A 21227-nucleotide genomic window follows, 5' to 3' on the forward strand; every position below is an offset into this window, starting at 1 on the left:
AGAAAAAACAAAAACCTTCCACAAGTAAACAAAGTGAAAAGTGCAAATCAATGACAGCCACAGGCCACATAAACAGAACACCATGATAATATTATTATTGCACAACCCATACGGCCTCAAGAAGTGTTGTTGTAAGTTTTGATTGACGGCTCCAGACATTGAGGTCACTGCTATTTGGCGCCACCTGTTGCTCTGGATGTGTATTGGTGTTTAACCCTTGTGTGGTGTTTATATTTTTTGTTACACAGCCAATGTTCCCGGGTCTGGTGGACCCACCACATTATTTGGCTTTTAAATCAATACAGCCATAACAATTTATGTAAAAATACTTAATAGATGTTTACTTTAGCTCAATGACCAATGATATATACATCATTTATGGTTCATATTTGCCATTTACACCTGTGAGATCACATTTATGATCATGTGATCATTTCATTTTTTTGTGAGAAAATAAAAAAACAGATTTTTTGAATCACACTCAAGGTAACATTAAGTATTTTTAGCATATAACAAGTAATAAGTCATCTTTACAGACACCTATTGCTGCAACCCCCCCCCCCTCCTCCTTTTTTTCAAGACTCATCTTTTGGAAAAAGACTTCATGAGGACCAAATCTTTTTTTAGTAAAAAAATCTTTTTTGTTTGAAAATAATACAACACATTACGAAACACCAAAGAAGGTCTTATTGGGCTCTCCATCTTCATTCATAACATTCTGTGACAACATATTTATTTGCTGCTTGGCAGTTGTTTGATGACTTTGCTGCGTTCATCACCGTCATCTTAAAGTCGGTTAACAAAAAATTAAAATAAGACAGAAATTTAATAAATAGGAACAATAAAAACAGACTAAATAAATAAAGAAAAAACAAAAACCATCCACAAGTAAACACAACACCATGATATATATGATATTATTATTGCACAACCCATACGGCCTCAAGAAGTGTTGTTGTGAGTTTTGATTGACGGCTCCAGACATTGAGGTCACTGCTATTTGGCGCCACCTGTTGCTCTGGATGTGTATTGGTGTGTAACCCTTGTGTGGTGTTTACATTTTTTGCTACACAGCCAATGTTCCCGGGTCTGGTGGACCCACCACATTATTTGGCTTTTAAATTAATGCAGCTATAACAATTTATGTAAAAATACTTAATAGATGTTTACATTAGCTCAATGACCAATGATATATAATGATTATTTAAAGACGTGCTGGTATGCCCGATAACACATCTGATAAATCTATCAATTAAAATGGCATTTGTTCCATCAGAATGGAAGGTGGCTATAGTCTCACCTATTTTTAAATCAGGAGACAAAACAAACATTTCCAATTATCGCCCCATCAGCATACTCCCTGTTGTATCTAAGGTTGCAGAAAAGTGGATCGCCAAGCTGCTGAATAAACACCTCAGCCACGCCCATCCTCTCCTGCATCCCATGCAATTTGGGTTTCGCCAGTACCACTCCACAGAGACGGCAAACTGTGTATTCATAGAAACAGTGAAATCCTTGCTTGATAAAACCATCTGTGTTGGTGCAGTCTTTTTGGATTTAAAGAAGGCGTTCGATACAGTAGATCATCGAGCCCTTCTGTCTAAACTGACTCAATTCAACTTTGCAGAAGATGCGCTAGTTTAGTTTCAATCTTACTTGTCCAACAGAAGACAATCTGTGAGTGTTAGTGGCACTAAATCGTCTTACCTTGAATGTACAGCAGGGGTCCCACAAGGCTCTATTTTGGGTCCAGTATTGTTCTCTGTATATATAAATGATTTGCCAAATGTTTGTCAAAAAGTCCATTTTCAAATGTATGCTGATGATGCAGTTATTTTTACACCTGCTAAAAGCACACAGGAAGCATCATCCATCCTTACATCAGCACTGGAGAATATACAGCATTGGCTGCTTAAATCCTGCCTATTACTGAACAAAAAAAAAACTGTTGCTATGACTTTCACAAAAAAAACCATAAAACTGGAGCGGTCCAATGTGTTCCTGGGGGGAGTGGAACTTGACATTGTAGAGGAGTTCAAGTACCTCAGTGTCACACTGGACCCAACACTTTCATTTAAAAAACACATCAAACTTACAGCGAATAGAATCAAATTCAATTTACAAAATTTTAAACAAATCAGACTATCAATGACAACTACTTCTGCCAAAATGTTCCTACATTCAATGATATTCTCACATATAGATTGACTGCATCACAACTTGGTCACTCACTGGAAATACAATTTTAAAACCCATAGAAATGTTATTCAAAAAATCTATAAAAATACTTGATCAAAAACCTTTGTCATTCCATCAGTGTAATATTTTGGGAAAATACAATATGCTCAACTTTGAAAATGTTATTCATTTTAAAAATAGCTGTTTGATTTATAAAGTTTTTCATGGACTTGCCCCACCTTCACTTTCTACATAAATTAAACCAAGGTCTGACAGAGGTTGTTGTACCAGAGCTTCATTTAGAGGAGATATAGAGATAGAAAAATTAGCTTTGGACAAACTGTTCTGTCTATCAGAGGAGGTCATTTTTGGAACAGCATCCCAACAAACATTAGAGAATGTCCAACTTACTGCACATTTAAAAAGCACCTTAAACAACTTCTTAAAAGTTCCCAGTTATGTCAACATTTTGACTAATTTTATTGATGTAATGTAATCTGCCTGAATGTGAGCTAATGTGTTTCTTGTTTCTTGCTTGATATTGTTTATTGTCATATTCTTTTGTGTTGTATTATCTTGTATGTTGTTGTCTTCCTGCCTCGGGACTACAGGTGAAAATTAGCATTTATGCTATAACCTGGCTCATTTACAGTCTTTACAGAAATGTTAGATTGTTCATTAATGTGCACTGTCCCGAATAAATAAATAAATAAATAAATAAATATATACATCATGTATGCTTCATATTTTTGCCATTTACCCCTGTGGGATCACATTTATGATCATTTTCGTTTTTTGTGAGAAAATAAGGAAATTCAATTATAAAAAAGGTAAAACAAAATAGAAACAAGATTTTTGATCATTATTGGTGCTTATTTCTTAGAACTTAATCAGAACAGGTGAAAGTGCTTGAAATGTAACAATTTTGTAACTTTGTGTGGGAATAGCAGGTGCAGAAAGACAACATAGTTTCATGGCACCTACATTTAAATATACTCAGGTCCAGGAGACCCGAACACCTCATATGTAATAGTTATGTGTAGGAGGGCGGTGTGTGTACCATGTGCAGTCATTGAAAAATGTTATTTTTTATGTTCTTCACAGAAAATGAGCCAAGGCCAATGAGTTTGAATTTGAAGAAATAATAAATAGCATAATTTTTCTTTTAGCAAACATTGAAAATGGGTCCCATAGACCCGAACACCACACAAGGGTTAAAAGTCAAGACCAAAAAAATATAGGACAACCTATTTATAGGGGGAATAAAACGTCTTATAGTCGGTTCAATACAGAATTTCTAGAAGCTGTACCACAAAACAAATGAAGTAAATGTTTTTATTGTTCTAGATTCAACACTTGACACTACTACACCCACAGATATACCAACAACTGCAGTTACCAGTAAGTGATTTAGAAATTAGGCATGGGTAACACATTTAAAAACAAAAAAGTTATACGTTTTTAAATAATAAATACTTTTTTTTTTTCAGATTCAACACAAACTGGTACAACAGATTTGAACACTACCACAGTTGAAACACCAACAACATTTGTAACAAGTAAGTACTAAAAAACAACTTTATTTTTGTCAATTTTAAATTAGGTCAGTGGTTGGACTTTATTGAAATGTCAAAGAGTTTTATCTGAAAAATGTAAAGATTTACAGTACGTAATATATATGGCTTTTTATTGTCAGCAATAACAGATGATCATATGCTGTAAAATAATGATAAAATTGAGACTTAGCAGTCTCAACACCATTTGCTTACAACAAATCTGAACACTACAACACCCACAATTTCTAAATCAACTTTTGTCATGAGGACATTTTCTAATTTAACTAACTAACTAAATTGCAACCATTTCTCTTCATATTTTACACCTGTTGTAACAGATGGAAAAACTACAACAGCTGCAACACCAATAACAAGTACTACAAAAACACTAATTATCCTGTGCAGAACACAGGAGTTGATGGTCTCCTGCTGTCTCTGTTATTTAGTTTGTGTTATTGTGTGATATAGGTAAATCTTGATTCTTTAACCCTTTATGCCAAAACGCCAAAAGTTGATTTTGAATTGTGGGTGTACAGATTTGTTGTAAGCAAGTGTAACAATTGTTACACATGAATGCCTAAAAAAATAATTGTCACAATATAAAAATCTAGGAAAAATAACAACACCAACAACTGTAACAAGTAAGTGCTTAAAAATAATTTCATGAAATACTTGTCCAGAAAATATGTAGTAAAACTTTATAGTAAGTTATTTGGGCTAGAATAGATTTGGTTTGTATTGCAAGCAATAACATATAGTAACAAAATGACCGTTGCAGATTCAACACCTGTTGCTACAACACATCCAAACACCACAACACCCACAATGTCACCAACAACTGCAGTTACCAGTAAGTTTTTCGAAAGATGGCGTAGCATTCCATAACTAGTTGTTGTTGTTTATCAAATTTTACCTCTTTCTAAGTGCTTAGAAATAATTGTTATAGTATAAAGTGCAGTACTTGATCTGAGCTCCACTGAGGTCAAGGGAATTATTCATGACACAGTTATAAAAGCATTTACTAGTGAAATCAAACTTTATGACATCTTTATGACAAGTCCAAATTGTTTCACTTGACTTTAGGTTAAGGAAAATATTCATGACAATTGAAATGGTCTTATGACAGATGTGACCATGCCTTTCATATTGTCATACTTGATGACCGTTTTGTTCAAAACGTTCTTTTCAGATTCAACACCTATTGCTACAACACATCCAAACACCACAACACCCACATCATCACCAACATCTGCAGTTACCAGTACGTTTTTCAAAAGATGGCGTAGCATTCCATAACTAGTTGTTGTTGTTTATCAAATTTTACCTCTCTGTTTAACATACATAATTATTATTTTTTGTTTCAGACTCAACAACAGTTGCTACAACAGGTGTGAACACAACAACAGTTACTACAACACCAACAACTGTAACAAGTAAGTGCTTAGAAATAACTGTTATATTATAAAGTACAGTACTTGATCTGAGCTCCACTTTACTTGAGGTCAAGGGAATTATTCATGGCACAGTTATAAAAGCATTTATTAGTGAAATCACTTCACGACATCTTTATAAAGTCCAAATTTGACATTATTGACATGTCAAATAGTTTTACCTGAAAAATGTAAAGGTTTACAGTACGTAATATATTTGGGTTTTTATTATCAGCATAACAGATGATCATACATTTTGACCGGATGTCTGTTACCTTCCGCTTTCTTTGTGTTGGAATTTTAAACTCCGGTGGATTTATGAGGACATTACTCCAGTGTCCAGTGGTTTGGACTGTATAGGATACTAGTCCAGTTTGTGCAAGAACAGTTGCAGGAACCCACTTAGGGACCATTCGGTATTTATGGAATGGACCACCGGATGAAAATAGGGGAGGGTCATGTTTTTTTATTCTTTGTAGAGGGGAGGGTCATTAAATTTTTTTTAGTCTAGGAGGGAGGGTCACCCAACTTTTGTATTCATGAGAACAGCAACATTTCAAAGTGGCTTGTTTGGTGCATATTTATCCATGTAGCTCCATGTAGCTCTCTCAGTCTCGGCCCTTATCGCTAACAGATGGGTCCCTCCCTATTTTGTCAGCCAGACAATTTGAACTGTAGCTTTAGAGACCGTGGGATTTCCCAAACTGAATAAATCCCTCACGCACATATAAACACCAAACTGCTGTGCTAGCTCCATTGTGTTGTAACTAAGACATCTGATGAAAAGATAATTTTATTCATTAGCATGATTGAAAACATCCAAAACACCGTACGAAAACATAACAGACCAGACGCAAGCTTTTATTTTGAAAAGTCAAAGCTTGCGGACTCCACCAAGCCAGCAGGGCATGAGACGGGAAGTCTCCAGGCTGCAGCCATACCTGACTCAAATATCCTTTCCGTCCCGGTGATATATATATATATATATATATATATATAAACGACAGGCATTTGAGAAGGAAGGAGAGGTAGCATGCAAGCTCCCAAATTGACGCTCGTCTGAGAAATGGAGTTTTGGATAATGTTCAGCTTTGGCAGCTTTACCTATATGCTAAAATATACAATGACTGAGGAAGCCTAGTGACGAGTCCATAGCAACCAGTGTTGAATTTGTTATTACCCAGCGTCCTTTGCTGAATGGTCTCAATGTTTTATTGTTTTATTTCATGTCACTACTAGTTTACTAGATGAGTAAGTTAGTATTTGAAGTAATGCAGTAATGCAGGAAGTGTGCATTTAGTTTCCATGCTTATTGTGTTTCTCCAACAATGTTAGTGAGTAAATCTACTGAAATGGCCACCACACGATAACAGAGGAGTGTGATGCGTAAGATCAGAATGCAGAGGTTTAGGCACGTATGTCATGGCAGTAAAAAAAGTGATGTCTATCTGTAAGTCTGTGCTAAGTGTAAACCAGTACAGAAGGCATCAGTAAATTGCCGGGGAGGGTCATCCCTTTTTTCCATATAATTTTGGAGGGTCATCCAAAATGTATTGCTTGTGAAGGGAGGGTCAGGTCTATTTTGACTAAAGATCCCCAAACTCCTCTGGTGGCTCCTGAAATAAATAACGAACAGTCCCTTAGGTCCGCGTTTGTAGTTCCTTGCCAACACAGATTCTCCAGAAATGAAAACTCTCTCCTTGGCCTAATGTTCCTTTCGCATAATCTGCTTCTCTTGCTGCTTGCTGAACAGTGTCCTTCACTGCTGATGGTTTCAAGAGACTGAAAGTGGTGCGCACATATCTTTTTAACATCAGGCTTGCAGGAGAAGACTTTTTTGTTGCATGTGGACTTTTTTGGTAATTTAGCAGTAACTTGTGCAGTCTCTGATGCAGTGTTCCTTGACCTCGTGATTACTCCTCGACGCAGCGGCCGCGGGTTCGACTCCGACCTGCGGCCCTTTGCTGCATGTCGTTCCCCCTCTCGCTCCCCTTTCATGTCTATACTGTCCTGTCAAATTAAAGGCCTAAATGCCCCAAAAATAATCTTAAAAAAGATTTCTTTGTAACACCAGAAAAGTCAGTGTTAGCATGTGTTAGCATATGCCAGCAGAGCCAGGTGAAAGAAAGCAGGAGATTTCTTTATATAGGCTTTTAGAAGTTATCTCTTGTAGTTATGGCTGATACTGGGGCAGGGCCATCACAGGAAAGAAGGGAATTAAACAAAGCTAAAAGGGAAAGTGAAAGACAACGGGCGATAACGTGAGTCACACTCGGTCGGGCTTTAACAGATGAAGGCAATTACGGGATTGTAAATGATTCAAAACCGACCCCGAATTGGCCCTCAGGTATGTAATATGTATATTTAATTCATAAAATAACTTACGCAATGTAATTGTACGTCAATAGCAAACATTAAATGACGTCCCCCTTCCATTTAGCGCTGTCTTTTTATTCCTTTCAGTCCGTGTTTTTGTTGGCTTACTATTTTCTTTTCCCTTGTCCCCTTGTAACATTAATTGTGTAAAGCGTCCATGGGTTTCATGAAATGCGCTATATTAATCTAAGTTATTATTACGTTGGTTGCTTTAACAAACTCTTAATGCTTTGGCTTGTGGCACATTGACAGTGATACCCGGTTTAGCTCACGAGACATCCAAAGTAGACTAAGTTACCGTATGCAACACTGAAATGCAAAGATGCATCTGTAACTTATTCTCTTATTGTAAATGAATGATTTTCCGGTTTGAGCAAAACATTCATCGCAACTATATGACCTTCTGGTAACGCTAACTAAGTAATATACAGTGGGCAATACAGCACCGTAAAAAAAAAAAAAAACACTACCACCTTTTGTCCAAAGCGGACGCTAGAATCAACACAAACCGAAAGTTACATATAGCCACTTAAAGTATATTTATTTTAAACTTGGCTTGAGTATTTTTTGTTTCCATTGCCAGCAAAACCAGATTCAATGAGAATACAGTTGAATACAACATACCCAAGCACCACAACACCCACAACTACACCAACAACTGTAGATAGCAGTAGGTTTATGTAAGCAAGTGGTTGGGTAAATGTTTCAGTAATTTAACAACACTTTTCAGGATTTTTCCTTTATGTATATTTGTTTTTTCATCTTCAACACCTGTTGCTACAACAGTTATGAACACTACAACAGCTGATACACTAATAACACTTATTACATGTAAGCACTTCAAAATATTTTGAATTTTTGAATATATCAACACCACCAACAAATGTAACAAGTAAGTACTAACCTAAGTACAAATTGTTACAGTATGCTATTTTGATGTGGGCTTGATTATATATTTTTTAGCAATAATGTATGCTGATAAATATTACGACACATCTGCACACCACAACACTTAAAAAGTGCCACTGCTCAGATTATTAATAAAGCATCTGACAACTTCATGGAAAGGATACCTACAGAGGTTTGCCTTTTTGTCGCTATCGCCAACTCACCAGACTCCATTTAAATAAACATAATTTCTGGATTATACTTGCATTTTGTGTTTGTACTAGAACGTGTTTACATGCTTTAATGTAAAAAAAAAGAAATTTCTCATACTGCCCATGGCTGCTGCACCTGTATTCACCCCTCTGTATGAGACGCTGGTTGGAGTGCCTGTCTCTTTAATCCCTCCTCCTGAAAAAGCCCAGTCTGCTCTGATTGGCCAGTGCACTCTCTGGAATGTCCGGAACCTCCGCTCTATGTTTCACTCATAGACTGTATATTCATATTATACAGTCTATGGTTTCACTAGTTGAACTTGGAGCTACTGCAACAGAGTATATAGCAGGGCCCCGTTTCAGAAAGCAGGTTTAGTGAAAACTCTGGGTTTGTTAACCCTGAGATGAGGGAAACTCTGGGTTTTCTGTTTCAGAAAGAGAGGTATCTTAACCTCAGAGTCAGTTACCGACCTGGTCGGGAGCAGGTTTTCTTCAAGAAACCTTGAGTTTCTCTTGGTCTCCTCCCTCTGAACCAGCGCTCTCTCATTTCCTCATTGCATTTTAATTTCCAGATAACTTCCTATTTGAGCGGTATCATTTTTCTTCCCAGTCTATCAGGAATGTAGCCTACATAACCTTATCCGTCCTCATATCACTAACGTCACCCATCGTGGACATGCTGTACATCCCAGCAGATTATTTGTGTCACATTAAATTTTTTTGGAAATGGCAGTCTTCTTTACAACATTGGTGATGCAGAGCATATTAGTAAAGCCACTGTATAGCAAAGCACCGTCAGAAGAGTGTGCCTCGCTCTGAAATGTTTTTTAAACGTTTTTGTAGTGTTCCCTGGACAGAGCCATTAAATTAGCCATTAATTATTCACCCGCAGTATTGCAGATGAAATACATAGGTTCAATGTTTCACCAGTGTTATTAGGCTATACTTATGATTAAATATGATAAACACTATATTGGAATATACACATTTACTCTAGCAGCAATTTTCTCCCACGCTAATTCTCTCTCTTTTGCAGCAGCCGCTGTGTTGCTTTTTTAACAAAATACATGTTCAAACTCGCGTGCGCATGAGTATTTCCGCCAACCGGTTTGTTTGTGGTTGTTACCATGGTGAATCGTAGTATCATGGCTCCATTCATGCTGCCGCTTTATTGTAGTGGTGCACGCGCATGAACCTACTCTGAGTTGATTGAACCAACTCAAATCAGCTGTTCTGAAACCGAAAACTCAGAGTTTCCCATCTCAGGGTAAATCAACTCTGAGATCAGGGTTAGACTCAGAGTTTGTTAAATCTCCTTCCTGAAACGGGCCCCTAGACTTTGTACTGTGAGAAATCAAAATAAAGGCTTCTAAACCAAATATTACACAACCGGACATGTCCCAGCAGTAAAGTGACCGGAATTTGGAGAGAAATTACAAGCATTGGCCAAGATTACAGCTATGCCGCATTTCCATGTAGCTACTTAATAGTTAGCAGTATGCTAACGTTAGATTGTAGTGGAACGAAGCAGCACTTTCTACCTTCAAAAATCCCAGATAAAGGCTTCTGAACCAAACACTACCCAATCGGACATGTTTCAGCAGTAATGCAACCTGGAATTGGGGAGAATTTAACAACATTGTCAGCCAAGATGACATTGTTTATTGCCGTTTGCCATGTAGCTACTTTAGTTAGCAGTTGACACTTTTAGAATATAGCAGCAATTTCTACAGTCAGAAATCACAAATAAAGGCTTTTAAACCAAATACTAGCCTACTAACAGAAAATATTTCAGGGGTAATGTGACCCGGAATTGGGGAGAATTTAACGACACTAGCAGCCAAGGTGACATTGTTTACCGCCATTAGCATGTAGTTACATGGGACAATTTTAACACCGCAGTGGCTTAAAAAAAACACACACTCAAGTCCTGCCTACTTGGAGCAGATGACCAATTATAGAAGGCCTGCTTAGAGTTGTGTAAGACTTAGCCAGAGTAGAAAAAAGTGTTGAAACTGGAGCGTTAAGAATAGTAGGAAATCTGAATGTTTTAGCTCACAGGGATTTGTCTAAAATACGTTTACCTAATTATTTGAACGGCCACGCTTAACATGAAAATCCAACATTATAACATTGTAGATATGACAGAAAACAAGGAAAATCATAATATGTGACCTTTAACATACACTTCATTCAAAGTTGAGCGGCCAACTGAACAACTGACAGAAATAAACTAAAACTAAAAAAAGATGTCAAACAATTACAACTCTGGTTCGGTTGGAATAAATCCTTAATTTGCCCAATTACATTTGGAAATATGCTGGATCTATACATGCTAAAAGTATTGTTTGTTTAAATGAAGTCTGGTGAGTTTGGTGATAACGATTTTAGAGTTGTTTTTGTTTCTGGTTAAACAAAAATGATCTAACTCTTTCACAAAAAGCTCTATCTCTGAAGGGATCCTTTCCATAATGTTGTCAGATTGTCCTCATTTGCGCGGCACTCAGACACCGCAAATCGTCACCAATGAAAAGGGAACTCCCTGCTGAGTTCAATGATACCTCACACAAGACTCTAACTTAGATGGGTCAGCATTTATGAAAGGGGGCGTGGCTTAAACATAGGGGGCGGGCCAAACCATTCCCAATTAATAATGAAGTCTCTGCTGAGTTCAATGATACCTCACACAAGGGTCTACCTTAAACGGTTCAAATGTTATGAAAGGGGGCGTGGCTTAAGCATAGGGGGTGGGCCAAACATCACCAATGAAGAAGCAACTCTCTGCTTAGTTCAATGACACCTCACACAAGACTCTACGCCATACAGTTCATTAGCTGTGAAAGGGGGCGTGGCTTACGCATAGGCGGCGGGCCAAACCATCACCAATGAAGAAGCAACTCTCTGCTGAGTTCAATGACACCTCACACAAGACTCTACCTTAAACGGTTCAAATGTTATGAAAGGGGGCGTGGCCTGAGTAAGTGGGCGTGGTTATATTATAGGGGCCGGCTCATTATCACATGTAGACCACACATTCTTAGTTTCACGTAAATCGGATGAAGTTTGTCATATAAGGCGCATTTCCTGTTGCCAGCGGGGGGCGCTATGACCAAAAGTCAAATATGGCCTGTAGGTGTCCTCAGGGCTGGACCCTTGTCAATCGTGACAATTTTCGGGCAGATACGACAACGTACACTCAAGTTACAACAACTTCTTTGTTCATCGCTCAACACTCAAAATGGCCGCCACGCCACGCCCACACCGTCTGACGAAAAGTTTTTCTTTTAATAACTTTTCATCTTTAAGGTGTTGGGATGATACAGACCAAGTTTGAAGTCCATCGGATGAAATCTCTAGGAGGAGTTCGTTAAAGTATAGCACCTTGACTTTTACGCCTACTTCCTGTTGCCACTAGGGGGCGCTATGACTTTAAGTAAATATCGGCCTTTATTTGTCCTTAGGGTTGGACTCTTATGAATCCTGAAAAGTTTCGAGCCAATCGGACAATGTACACTTGAGTTACACCCACTTCCTGTTTCGGCGGCGAAACACACAAAATGGCCGCCCCGCCACAGCCACGACCTATGACGAAAAGTTTTTCTTTTAACAACTTTTCATCTTTAATGTCTTAAGATGGCACAGACCGAATTTGAATTTGATCAGATGAAATCTCTAGGAGGAGTTCGTTAAAGTACAACATGTGGAAATGGCCAAAATCGCACTAATTTCGAACTTTCAATTCGAAATGGCGGACTTCCTGTTGGGTTTAGGATATGGCTCCAATGACGTTTTGTGTGCGTCCTGACTTGATACACATGTGTACCAAATTTCGTGAGTCTACGTTAAACGCACTGCAGGGGCTCAATTTTATCTCAATAAAATACGTAAATTTTCACCAGACTTGATGCGACCGCCAAATTTGGTGAGTTTTTGAATATGTTAAGCCCCTCAAAAAGCCAATTCATTTGCCGGGAAAAAGAATAATAATTCCTTCAGTTTCAATAGGGCCTTCGCCGCTGTCGGCGCTCGGGCCCTAATTAAAAATGATGTGTTTTGTTTAAACTGTTACATTGTCAGCTACTACTGTGACCAGCCAAAATAACACAGTTATCTCTATACCAGCGGTTAATTCTACCCCTGTTCCAACCACAGCCGGCACAACAGCTACTAGTACCAAGGCTACAACAGCTTCTACCACTATCCCCACCAACACTTCCAGCACAACCTTCAGTACCCCTTCAACAATCTCGACAGCTCCTACTACACCAACAGTTACAGCAGTGCCTCCTTCAACAGGTATTGTTTTATTGACAAAAAGGGGGTAAAAAGGCACTATGGCTCGCTTTATGACAAATGATATCTTATATTATTGATTACCTTAAATCAGATGTTTTAAACACCACTTTTCCAGTTGTAATGTTTGGTAGCCATCAGAACTGAGGGTCAAACTTTCTAATTAAAACATGTTAGGATTGCTAACAATTACAATGACATGGCAATTACATCTCGGTGTCTCTACAGTAAAAGCACAGAAGAGGATTTAAAGTAGAATTTCAGGCTGCAGTTGTTGTGGAAGTAGAGGCTTTGTAAAATATTTAAGGTTTTGAACATTATGTCTTCAATTCAGACGTGTTGTGTGCAAGCATTTGTAAATAAGACAAGAAAGTTCCATAATTTTAGTATTGGGCAAGTTTGTATGTAAAGAAGAAATTAACATTTTAGAAATGGGTTAACTGACTGCATATTTCGTGGTAACAACATGAATCGTGTTAATTGTATGGCCTGAACAGACCAATGTTGGGCTAATTGTGTTTAGAGTTTTGAAAATGTGACTACAGATTGGACAAAAGGATGTTAGTGATTGTTAACAACTGTAATAGTGGATGGGTTGTGGGTGAAATCAAGCATAATCAATGAGGAAAATATAACTGAACAGAGCAGAGCTGCCATTTCTATACATCTGATTTATTTTACGTTTTATGTTCGCGTAGGAGTTAAATTACTGCTGATGAAACCCAACAGTTTTTCTACTTACTGCCCCCATTTTTACCTTTTCTTTTTGTTATATAGATTTTTTGATTATACTAACTTCATTTAAATAGCTTGATGTGCAACATGGCCTCTCAGAAATCACTTTGGTCATGTAAGCTTGCTGGACTTTTTAACTTGCAGACAGTTTTTGTAAATATGAAGTTTGATGTGAACTCATTTAATGGAGACAAAATATACATATATCTATGTTTAATAGACTGCCTAAACACTGCTTGAATATTGGTCTGCTTAGTTCTACCAGCCACATGACATAAATATAGTTTAAAGGGATATGAACACTGTTGAGAGAAATAGTTTTATATACCTTTGATCTGCACTGGTAATGCAAATACAAAAACAAGCCATCATTTACAACTGTCCCTTCTTTTATTTTTGTGTCCTGTCTACCTGACCTTTTTCTGGTGTTTATCCTTTTCTTTACATCACGAAAAAAAACAGAAAAATATTTATCCATAGCTTTGCTCATATTTTTCATCTCTTTTAAATGAACAGTCTTCAAAGTGGAGATGTCAATGGAACTAGACAAGCAATTCACAGCCACATTAAATGATTCAACAAGTTCTGAATACAAAGATCTTAAATCAAGGATTGAGTCAGTGGTAAGTGCATTGATTACTCCATATCCAATTAGTAAGTAACTTGTATTTCCTGTTCTCCATGTTACAATGTTGATATCATATACATATCTCTCTCACAGTTAAAGGAGCAGTATAAAGGAATCACAGGGTTTATCGGTGTTTCTGTTAACGGATTCAGGTATGAAATTTCTGGCTTTAAAAACATTTTTCCGGCAGGACTCCGTACATATTTTACACCACAACTTTGTCTTTTGTTTGTTCTTACAGAAAAGGAAGTATAATCACAGACTTTGTTGTTCAGACAACACAAGTTAAGCCGACTGAAGTGGCTGAAGCAAATAAAAATATCCCTGATGCAATGAAGTCTATTGCTACAGTCATTGGTTCAGTTACTGCAGATTACAACAGTAAGTTTAAAAAAATAGTACCTAATTATTTTTTGCTTGACCGAATTCCCAACTGATCTCTTTTTAACTTTTTTTTTAAAGGTCAAACTCCAATCACCATACCAGTGCTTACGTATACTGGTACAAGCATGACGCTGACATGTGGGCCTCCTGACATTAATGTGGGACAAATTAATGGTTCTGAGTGGAAATTCAATGGAAAGAAAATTACAGAAAGTGCAAGAATTAAAGTAAATACTTCTGGCAATGTGTCTATACTTACAGTTGACAACGTCATTCTTGCTGATATTGGTAAGTCAAAGATAGCTGGATTTGAACTACTAAGACATCAGTAAACATGAAACTACTATAAAATGTTACCAATGCAGTCATATACACACTTCTAAAGCTGGGTCTTACATTTCATGATTATGTGAAGTGATATCAGATATAGTGCAGTTTGGGATTTTATTAATCTTGTATTTCAACAGAATATTGTGAAAAAAGCAGAGACATTATCGCTTATTGTTATTGCATCTCACAACAAATGTTGGACTGAAAGCACCAACAGTCCTATTCCTACACAAATTTTGCCAATGTATCATCAAAATATTTCGTCAGCTAAAGTGAAATACTGGCATGTGGCAAATTATAAATGTCTTTTTATTTTACAGTATACTAATGCAATCATTAATATTTACTTCTCTTCATCACAGGACTTTACGAATGTATTCTAATAGGCAAAGTCATTAATTTCAACCAAAAAGGAGATATAACGAATAAAATCCAACAAGCTCCCATTGTACAACTACAGAGTATTGTTAACGTTCATTGTAAGGGGACAGAAGGACAGAAACAACCACTTAAGTGTTGCGTGCAGTCCCAGTTTACAGTCAAGTGGTTTAGCTCATCTAATATACTCTTAGGTAAGTATGAAGTGACATTGAAAACAGTTCAATCTGACCATACTGAAAAGCTGGACACAGCTATTAACAGTTTATATTATTAACAACACTGTTAAATGTTTACAGATTCCAAAAGCATGACCAAGGGTGAAGAAACCTGCATCACGTATAATTACGTGCTTGGGAAATGCAGCGAAGGACAGCTAATACGTTTTGTTTGTAAGGTAGATGATCTGAAGGATTATAATAAAACAACAGAAATGAACATTTTCACAGAAGGTAAGAGCAACCTTTGAAATGTGATTATATTGGCTTAGCTAATAGCTGTTAGCTGTTTTACCTTTTTTTCTGTGTAAAACTAATTGATTTTTGTAATTCTTTAGTTCCAAAATGTGATAATTCTCAGTATGGGACTGGACGAGTAGGCGACGAATCAAGCATAGGATGTGGTGTAGGTCAGGACGGGAGCAGGACTGCGGTCTGTCAGCAAACAGGGTGGACGCTTTTGCAGGACACCTGCATCGTAATAGCAATCAACAATTTGTTAATTGCTTCAACGGTAGGTGATCTTTTGCAAACAAATCATCCAATCATCAATCATTAGAACTCCCCAGAAGATGTAATATACAATACGGTCAAATATTAGTTAATGACAAAAATGTAATGCCATGTCACCAGGGCCTGCAGTTAACTTTTTTGGCCCCCAGCCACACAGGCTTTTCAACAGCCAAATTTGTTGATGACAACAACATGGTCGTCGTCCTTAATGGCTTCTAATTTTAGATGTTTAGTCACGATTACAAAAGAATGAACTTTGTTTAGCCAGCACACGACAGGTACTGCACTACATTTGTTCTGTACTACTGTCGTAAATCGAATTTGAATAGTTCTGCATCAAGAAAATTGTATTGCCCATTGTATTTTCTATAATATCTATTAAGAGTGGATGTTGGTGTGGATCTGTTGCAGGAAGACCTGGACAGGATTTCAACACTTGTTAACCTCAGCGTTAACAAAATACGGACGTTCTGAACACAAAGCAGCACTCCACATCACTAAAAAAGATTTACAATTACCACATTGCTCACATTGTTCATGCTTATATCGGTCATATAATTCATTTAAACTGACCGCTGTTTTCATATATTGTTTGGCTGAGCGGGTCACATGTTTGAGCAAACCAAAAACACAGTTACATGTATAGCCAATACCTTAGTATTACTTTATTTTTAATTTCAGGATGTAGATCCTTGTTTATCGTTGTATCTTTTGTTACCGGACCTGTGAGAGTTGAAAATGCCCCTGTGCACAAAGTGGGACATACTTTCCTTGTTATGGGGTCTTGTCCCGAAGCCTATTATGTTTGTATGGAACATGATTCACACACAACAGTTTCATAAAAAAGCAGCAACATGCAGTAAGCTGGACACTTTGAACAGCAGTGTGACCGACTTGGTTTGATTAGGCAATTGGCATCGTAAATTAATAAAATTATTTCTTCCTCTTCCTTAGCACCCCTCCAGCTAGTGGCGTCCTAACCTACTGCCCAACCCCGCTATGTCCAAAACTGGCTCTGCTGGCAATCACATGTAGATCTATATATGACGTTTTATCCTGGGAACTACTAGATCATATCCCCCTGTTGAAGCTCAGCAAGAAAACAGTCTGGATGAACAAAAATACTAACTTTAATTCCCCTTCGACATGGCAAACTCAGATAGCAAGCTCCAGCTGAACTTCAGAAAGCAATTTTGCAGGCTGCTTGGTCACATTCTGCTCAAGAACCTCATGCTGTGATCGCAGCGTCTCTGGTGCCATAGACCTTTGTTGTGCACCACTGCCTCTCTCTCTCTCTCTCTCTCTCTCTCCACATATTACCTTTCTCCTTCCGGTGCGCCAGCGCAGGAATGTTAACACAGACAGCAGCGTTGTGTGAACTCATTTGACAAGGGCTTGAATGTAATGGACATTCAATTATATGTAAAAGTTCCACACTTTCGCTTTAAAACACATTCTCTTTGCCTTCCCTGCCAGTTTCTAGTGGCCAGAAAAAACATCTTTGTATTTATCATGAATAGTTTGTAATCCTATGCTAACATGTGGTGTCATACTTTTCTGTGTATTTTATCTTTTAGAATTTGAATAACGAGGGAATACCAGACTTTGTGGGGAATCTAAATAGCACAGTCCAAAAAGAAAAAGACAAAATAGCAACATCATCTGCAACCATATCAGCTATCGTTGACATCCTAAACAACATTGCAGATGTTTCCACTGGTGATGTCACTGCACCTGTCATGGAGGTAGGCTAAACCTTCCACTCTGTAGCCTTTTAGTAAAGGTTATGTGTTTTGTCATTAAAAACTTTTTGACTTTTTGATGATGTTGTACCCTCACAATGAAATGTCTCTTCATTTGCAGAATATACTTGAAACAGTTGATGTCATCATTGGTAGTGAATCAAGACAGTCCTGGACATTTCTGAATGCAAATAGAACCAGCAATGCCAGCTCAGCACTACTGAGTTCAATGGAGTCCCTGTCTGATAGGTTGGTAGGGGAGATTGCCTTCGAGACTCCACGGATCTTGCTCAACAGAACCACTACGTTTAACAACTCCTTTACGGCCAATCTGAACATTTTCATAAAAGTTCCAAACATCAACAGTAATGTCTTTTTCACCACCATCACCTTCTCCACCCTTGATAATGTTATGCCAGCACGGAACTCCAGCTTTGATGCCATCCGCTTCAACACCACCAGCAATTACACTGTCACAGATAATGCAATAAACGCTGCTGTGGTGCTAGTCAAAACAAATGTAACAGTTCAGAATGTTACTCTGAGCTTCAACAAGCTTAACAGTTCCCTGTTACTAAACCCACAGTGTGTCTTCTGGAACTTCACACTCTTGAATAATTTGGGAGCTTGGGATGATGAGGGTTGTACGTTTGTTTCCGATACAGACAACATTGTAACCTGCAGCTGCAACCATCTCACCTCATTCTCAATTCTGATGGCAACAGACATCCCTCCAGAACTGAGAGAAGCCTTGGATATAATCACTTATTTTGGAGTTGGGATATCTATGGCAAGCTTAGTTATGTGTCTCATTATTGAAGGATACGTGTGGAAAGACGTTACTAGAAATAGCACTTCCTTCATGCGCCATGTTTCCATCATTAACACTGCCCTGTCTCTGTTGATTGCTGACATCTGTTTCATCATCGGGGCTTCTATTGCCAAGAACCCCCTTGAAAACCCAGGGGGGGACTATAACGTTCCAGTAGGACCATGCAGCACAGCAACATTTTTTATGCACTTTTTCTACCTTGCTCTGTTTTTTTGGATGCTTGTGTCAGGCCTTCTGCTCTTTTACCGCACGGTCATGGTCTTCTCCCACATGTCCAAGTCAATCATGTTGGCCATTGGCTTCTTATTAGGCTACGTGTGCCCTCTGATTATAGCTGTTATTACTGTTGCTGTCACAGCACCAGGGAATGAATACATCAGGGCAGACAATGCTTGCTGGCTCAACTGGATTCAGACACATGCCCTGCTGGCCTTAGTGATACCTGCCTTGACTATAGTTTTCATCAACATTATAATCGTGATCGTGGTATTATTCAAAATGCTGAGAAGAGGTGTAGGAGACGCCACCCAAAGAGATGAAAAGCAAACGCTGGTGGTCATTGTCAGGTGTTTAGCCATTTTGACTCCTTTATTTGGACTGACCTGGGCTTTGGGAGTGGGAACCATGATATCATCAACAAATAAGGGAATCCACATTGCTTTTGCATTCTTCAATTCACTACAGGTATTTGCATTCATTGAAATACAAAGTTATTTAATACTTGTGGCAGTATTTTGTGTAATAAAACATTTTGTGTTCTTCCAATGATAACAAATGTGCATGTCATCTGTTTTTCCTTAGGGTTTCTTCATTTTAGTGTTTGGGACACTATTCGATTCAAAGGTATGTTGACTTCAACGAAAGACATTTTGCGAAATATACTTATTTGCTTTTCAGAGTGCTGCCGTAGATGAGAAGATAGATATCACTCTGACAGTAATGGAGAAATGATTTAAATCCTTTAATAACTAATGGCAGCAGAACCACAATGTAAAAAAAATCAATCACAACTTTCCTGGATTCAAAATGATTTTGACATTGACATCCATTTTATTGTGCCTGTAGATCCGTTCTATCCTCTCAAGAAAAGTACCTACACCAAGCACAGGCTCAAATACAACAAGAGTAAGTGCATTTTATTAATATCCCAAAACCATTGCATAAACATTTTGAGCTTGTGCGGTTTTCCTTGTTTGTAAAGTATCCTACCTTTGGTTGAATCTACAGACCTGAAATGAATATACTGTGAGAATAGAAATTATACAGACATTATTAAAATGTCCTGTAATAACTTTATTTTACACATATTTATTTTTTCTACTATAGAGTACAAGTGGAGGCATTTCCTCTCCCAGTGGCCTAAACTGGATAAATCGACTGCGTGGAAGAAGATGTAAGTTGCGATTTAAATATGGCTTTTTTGCCATTTACTTGAATAAGCTGTCTTATTAACAATTTATTTGTCTTTCAGATATCTATCGTGTGTCAGAAGCTGCAAACTCAAGCAGCACTGGTGCATCGGAGTCATTTGTCAATATCTGAATTCACGAATCAAACTGTTCACATTAAATTTATTTAATTACTGATTCAAAAGATGTGGCAGTGATTGTAAGATTTTTCTGTAAAAAATCAGAAAGTAAGTAAAATTAAAAAGCTTACTGGGATGATATTGTAAAAGCTTTTAATTCATTTAAATCAGAAGAAAATGGTGTGGTTCAAAACAAACAGCATTACAAAATGATTGCATGGTAATGTTACTGTTCCCATTTGTGTAATGAGAAGCCCTAGGAAAGCAAGTGTGGCATATCTGAAAAAGTTCAGATATACTATATTGTGAATGTGACTGAAATGGTATTTTTTTAAACGTTGCTTCATGCAGCATGAAGCAACTATTTCTGATTTTTAAATGTGAAGTCCATTGCTGCTTTGTTAGCCGACAACTTAAGCAACTTATAATTAACGAATGTCGTAGAAGTAGATCCTGAATAACTCTGGATCAATGACTCATGAATCAGTGTGTATGTAACTACACAGTACACTCAAGTACCGAAGTTATTTAAGCCATTCTCACTCCCAACTCGTCTAATACGGACATTTGGTTGGTGGCTCTCAGCGTCAGATACTGATGCAAAAGGCATCCTTTACCATCTGTATGGGGGGCGATGGACATAGCAGCAGCTTGACCACGGCGCTGTGGGATGTCGTAGTATGAAGAGCGACAACCGTAGCGAGTAGTATAAAAATCAGACATCAAGTGTCCAGACCAAGCACGTCATAAATGACACCAAAGAGGTAGAGGGTAACCAGAGCCTCAAATATCGCTGCTGATGGGATTACATTGGAATAAGTTGAAAGCCCCCTGCGTCTGACTGAGATGCTAAAGAGACTACCCTGACCAAGCATCGTTTTTTGACGCGCTGAGAGTGAAAAATCAAATGTATGTAATCATAAAATATTTGTACGTAAACTTAAGTCCTGACTAGTTATTAGGTTTCTCATGATTACCTGACATTACCTACCATGCCTATATCCCC

General features: G+C 37.8%; 1 protein-coding gene across 1 annotated transcript in view; it reads left to right on the plus strand.

Annotated features, from left to right (window-relative positions):
* The window catches only part of LOC116049941 (uncharacterized threonine-rich GPI-anchored glycoprotein PJ4664.02-like), a 243525-nt gene extending 222594 nt beyond the window's left edge, over window positions 1-20931 (plus strand). Inside the window, exons 53-69 of the mRNA XM_036004815.1 lie at window positions 3526-3579; window positions 3669-3737; window positions 4924-4995; window positions 5099-5122; window positions 14185-14291; window positions 14390-14448; window positions 14538-14677; window positions 14759-14968; window positions 15373-15582; window positions 15688-15840; window positions 15945-16120; window positions 17697-17864; window positions 17983-19377; window positions 19495-19536; window positions 19759-19818; window positions 20020-20086; window positions 20165-20931. Of these exons, the coding sequence (XP_035860708.1) occupies window positions 3526-3579; window positions 3669-3737; window positions 4924-4995; window positions 5099-5122; window positions 14185-14291; window positions 14390-14448; window positions 14538-14677; window positions 14759-14968; window positions 15373-15582; window positions 15688-15840; window positions 15945-16120; window positions 17697-17864; window positions 17983-19377; window positions 19495-19536; window positions 19759-19818; window positions 20020-20086; window positions 20165-20235 (3077 nt within the window). The 3' untranslated portion in view covers window positions 20236-20931. The remainder of the gene's footprint in view (window positions 1-3525; window positions 3580-3668; window positions 3738-4923; window positions 4996-5098; window positions 5123-14184; window positions 14292-14389; window positions 14449-14537; window positions 14678-14758; window positions 14969-15372; window positions 15583-15687; window positions 15841-15944; window positions 16121-17696; window positions 17865-17982; window positions 19378-19494; window positions 19537-19758; window positions 19819-20019; window positions 20087-20164) is intronic.
* Window positions 20932-21227: the final 296 nt, after the last annotated feature.

Source organism: Sander lucioperca, chromosome 9, assembly GCF_008315115.2.
Source record: "Sander lucioperca isolate FBNREF2018 chromosome 9, SLUC_FBN_1.2, whole genome shotgun sequence".
Classification (NCBI taxonomy): Eukaryota; Metazoa; Chordata; class Actinopteri; order Perciformes; family Percidae; genus Sander; species Sander lucioperca.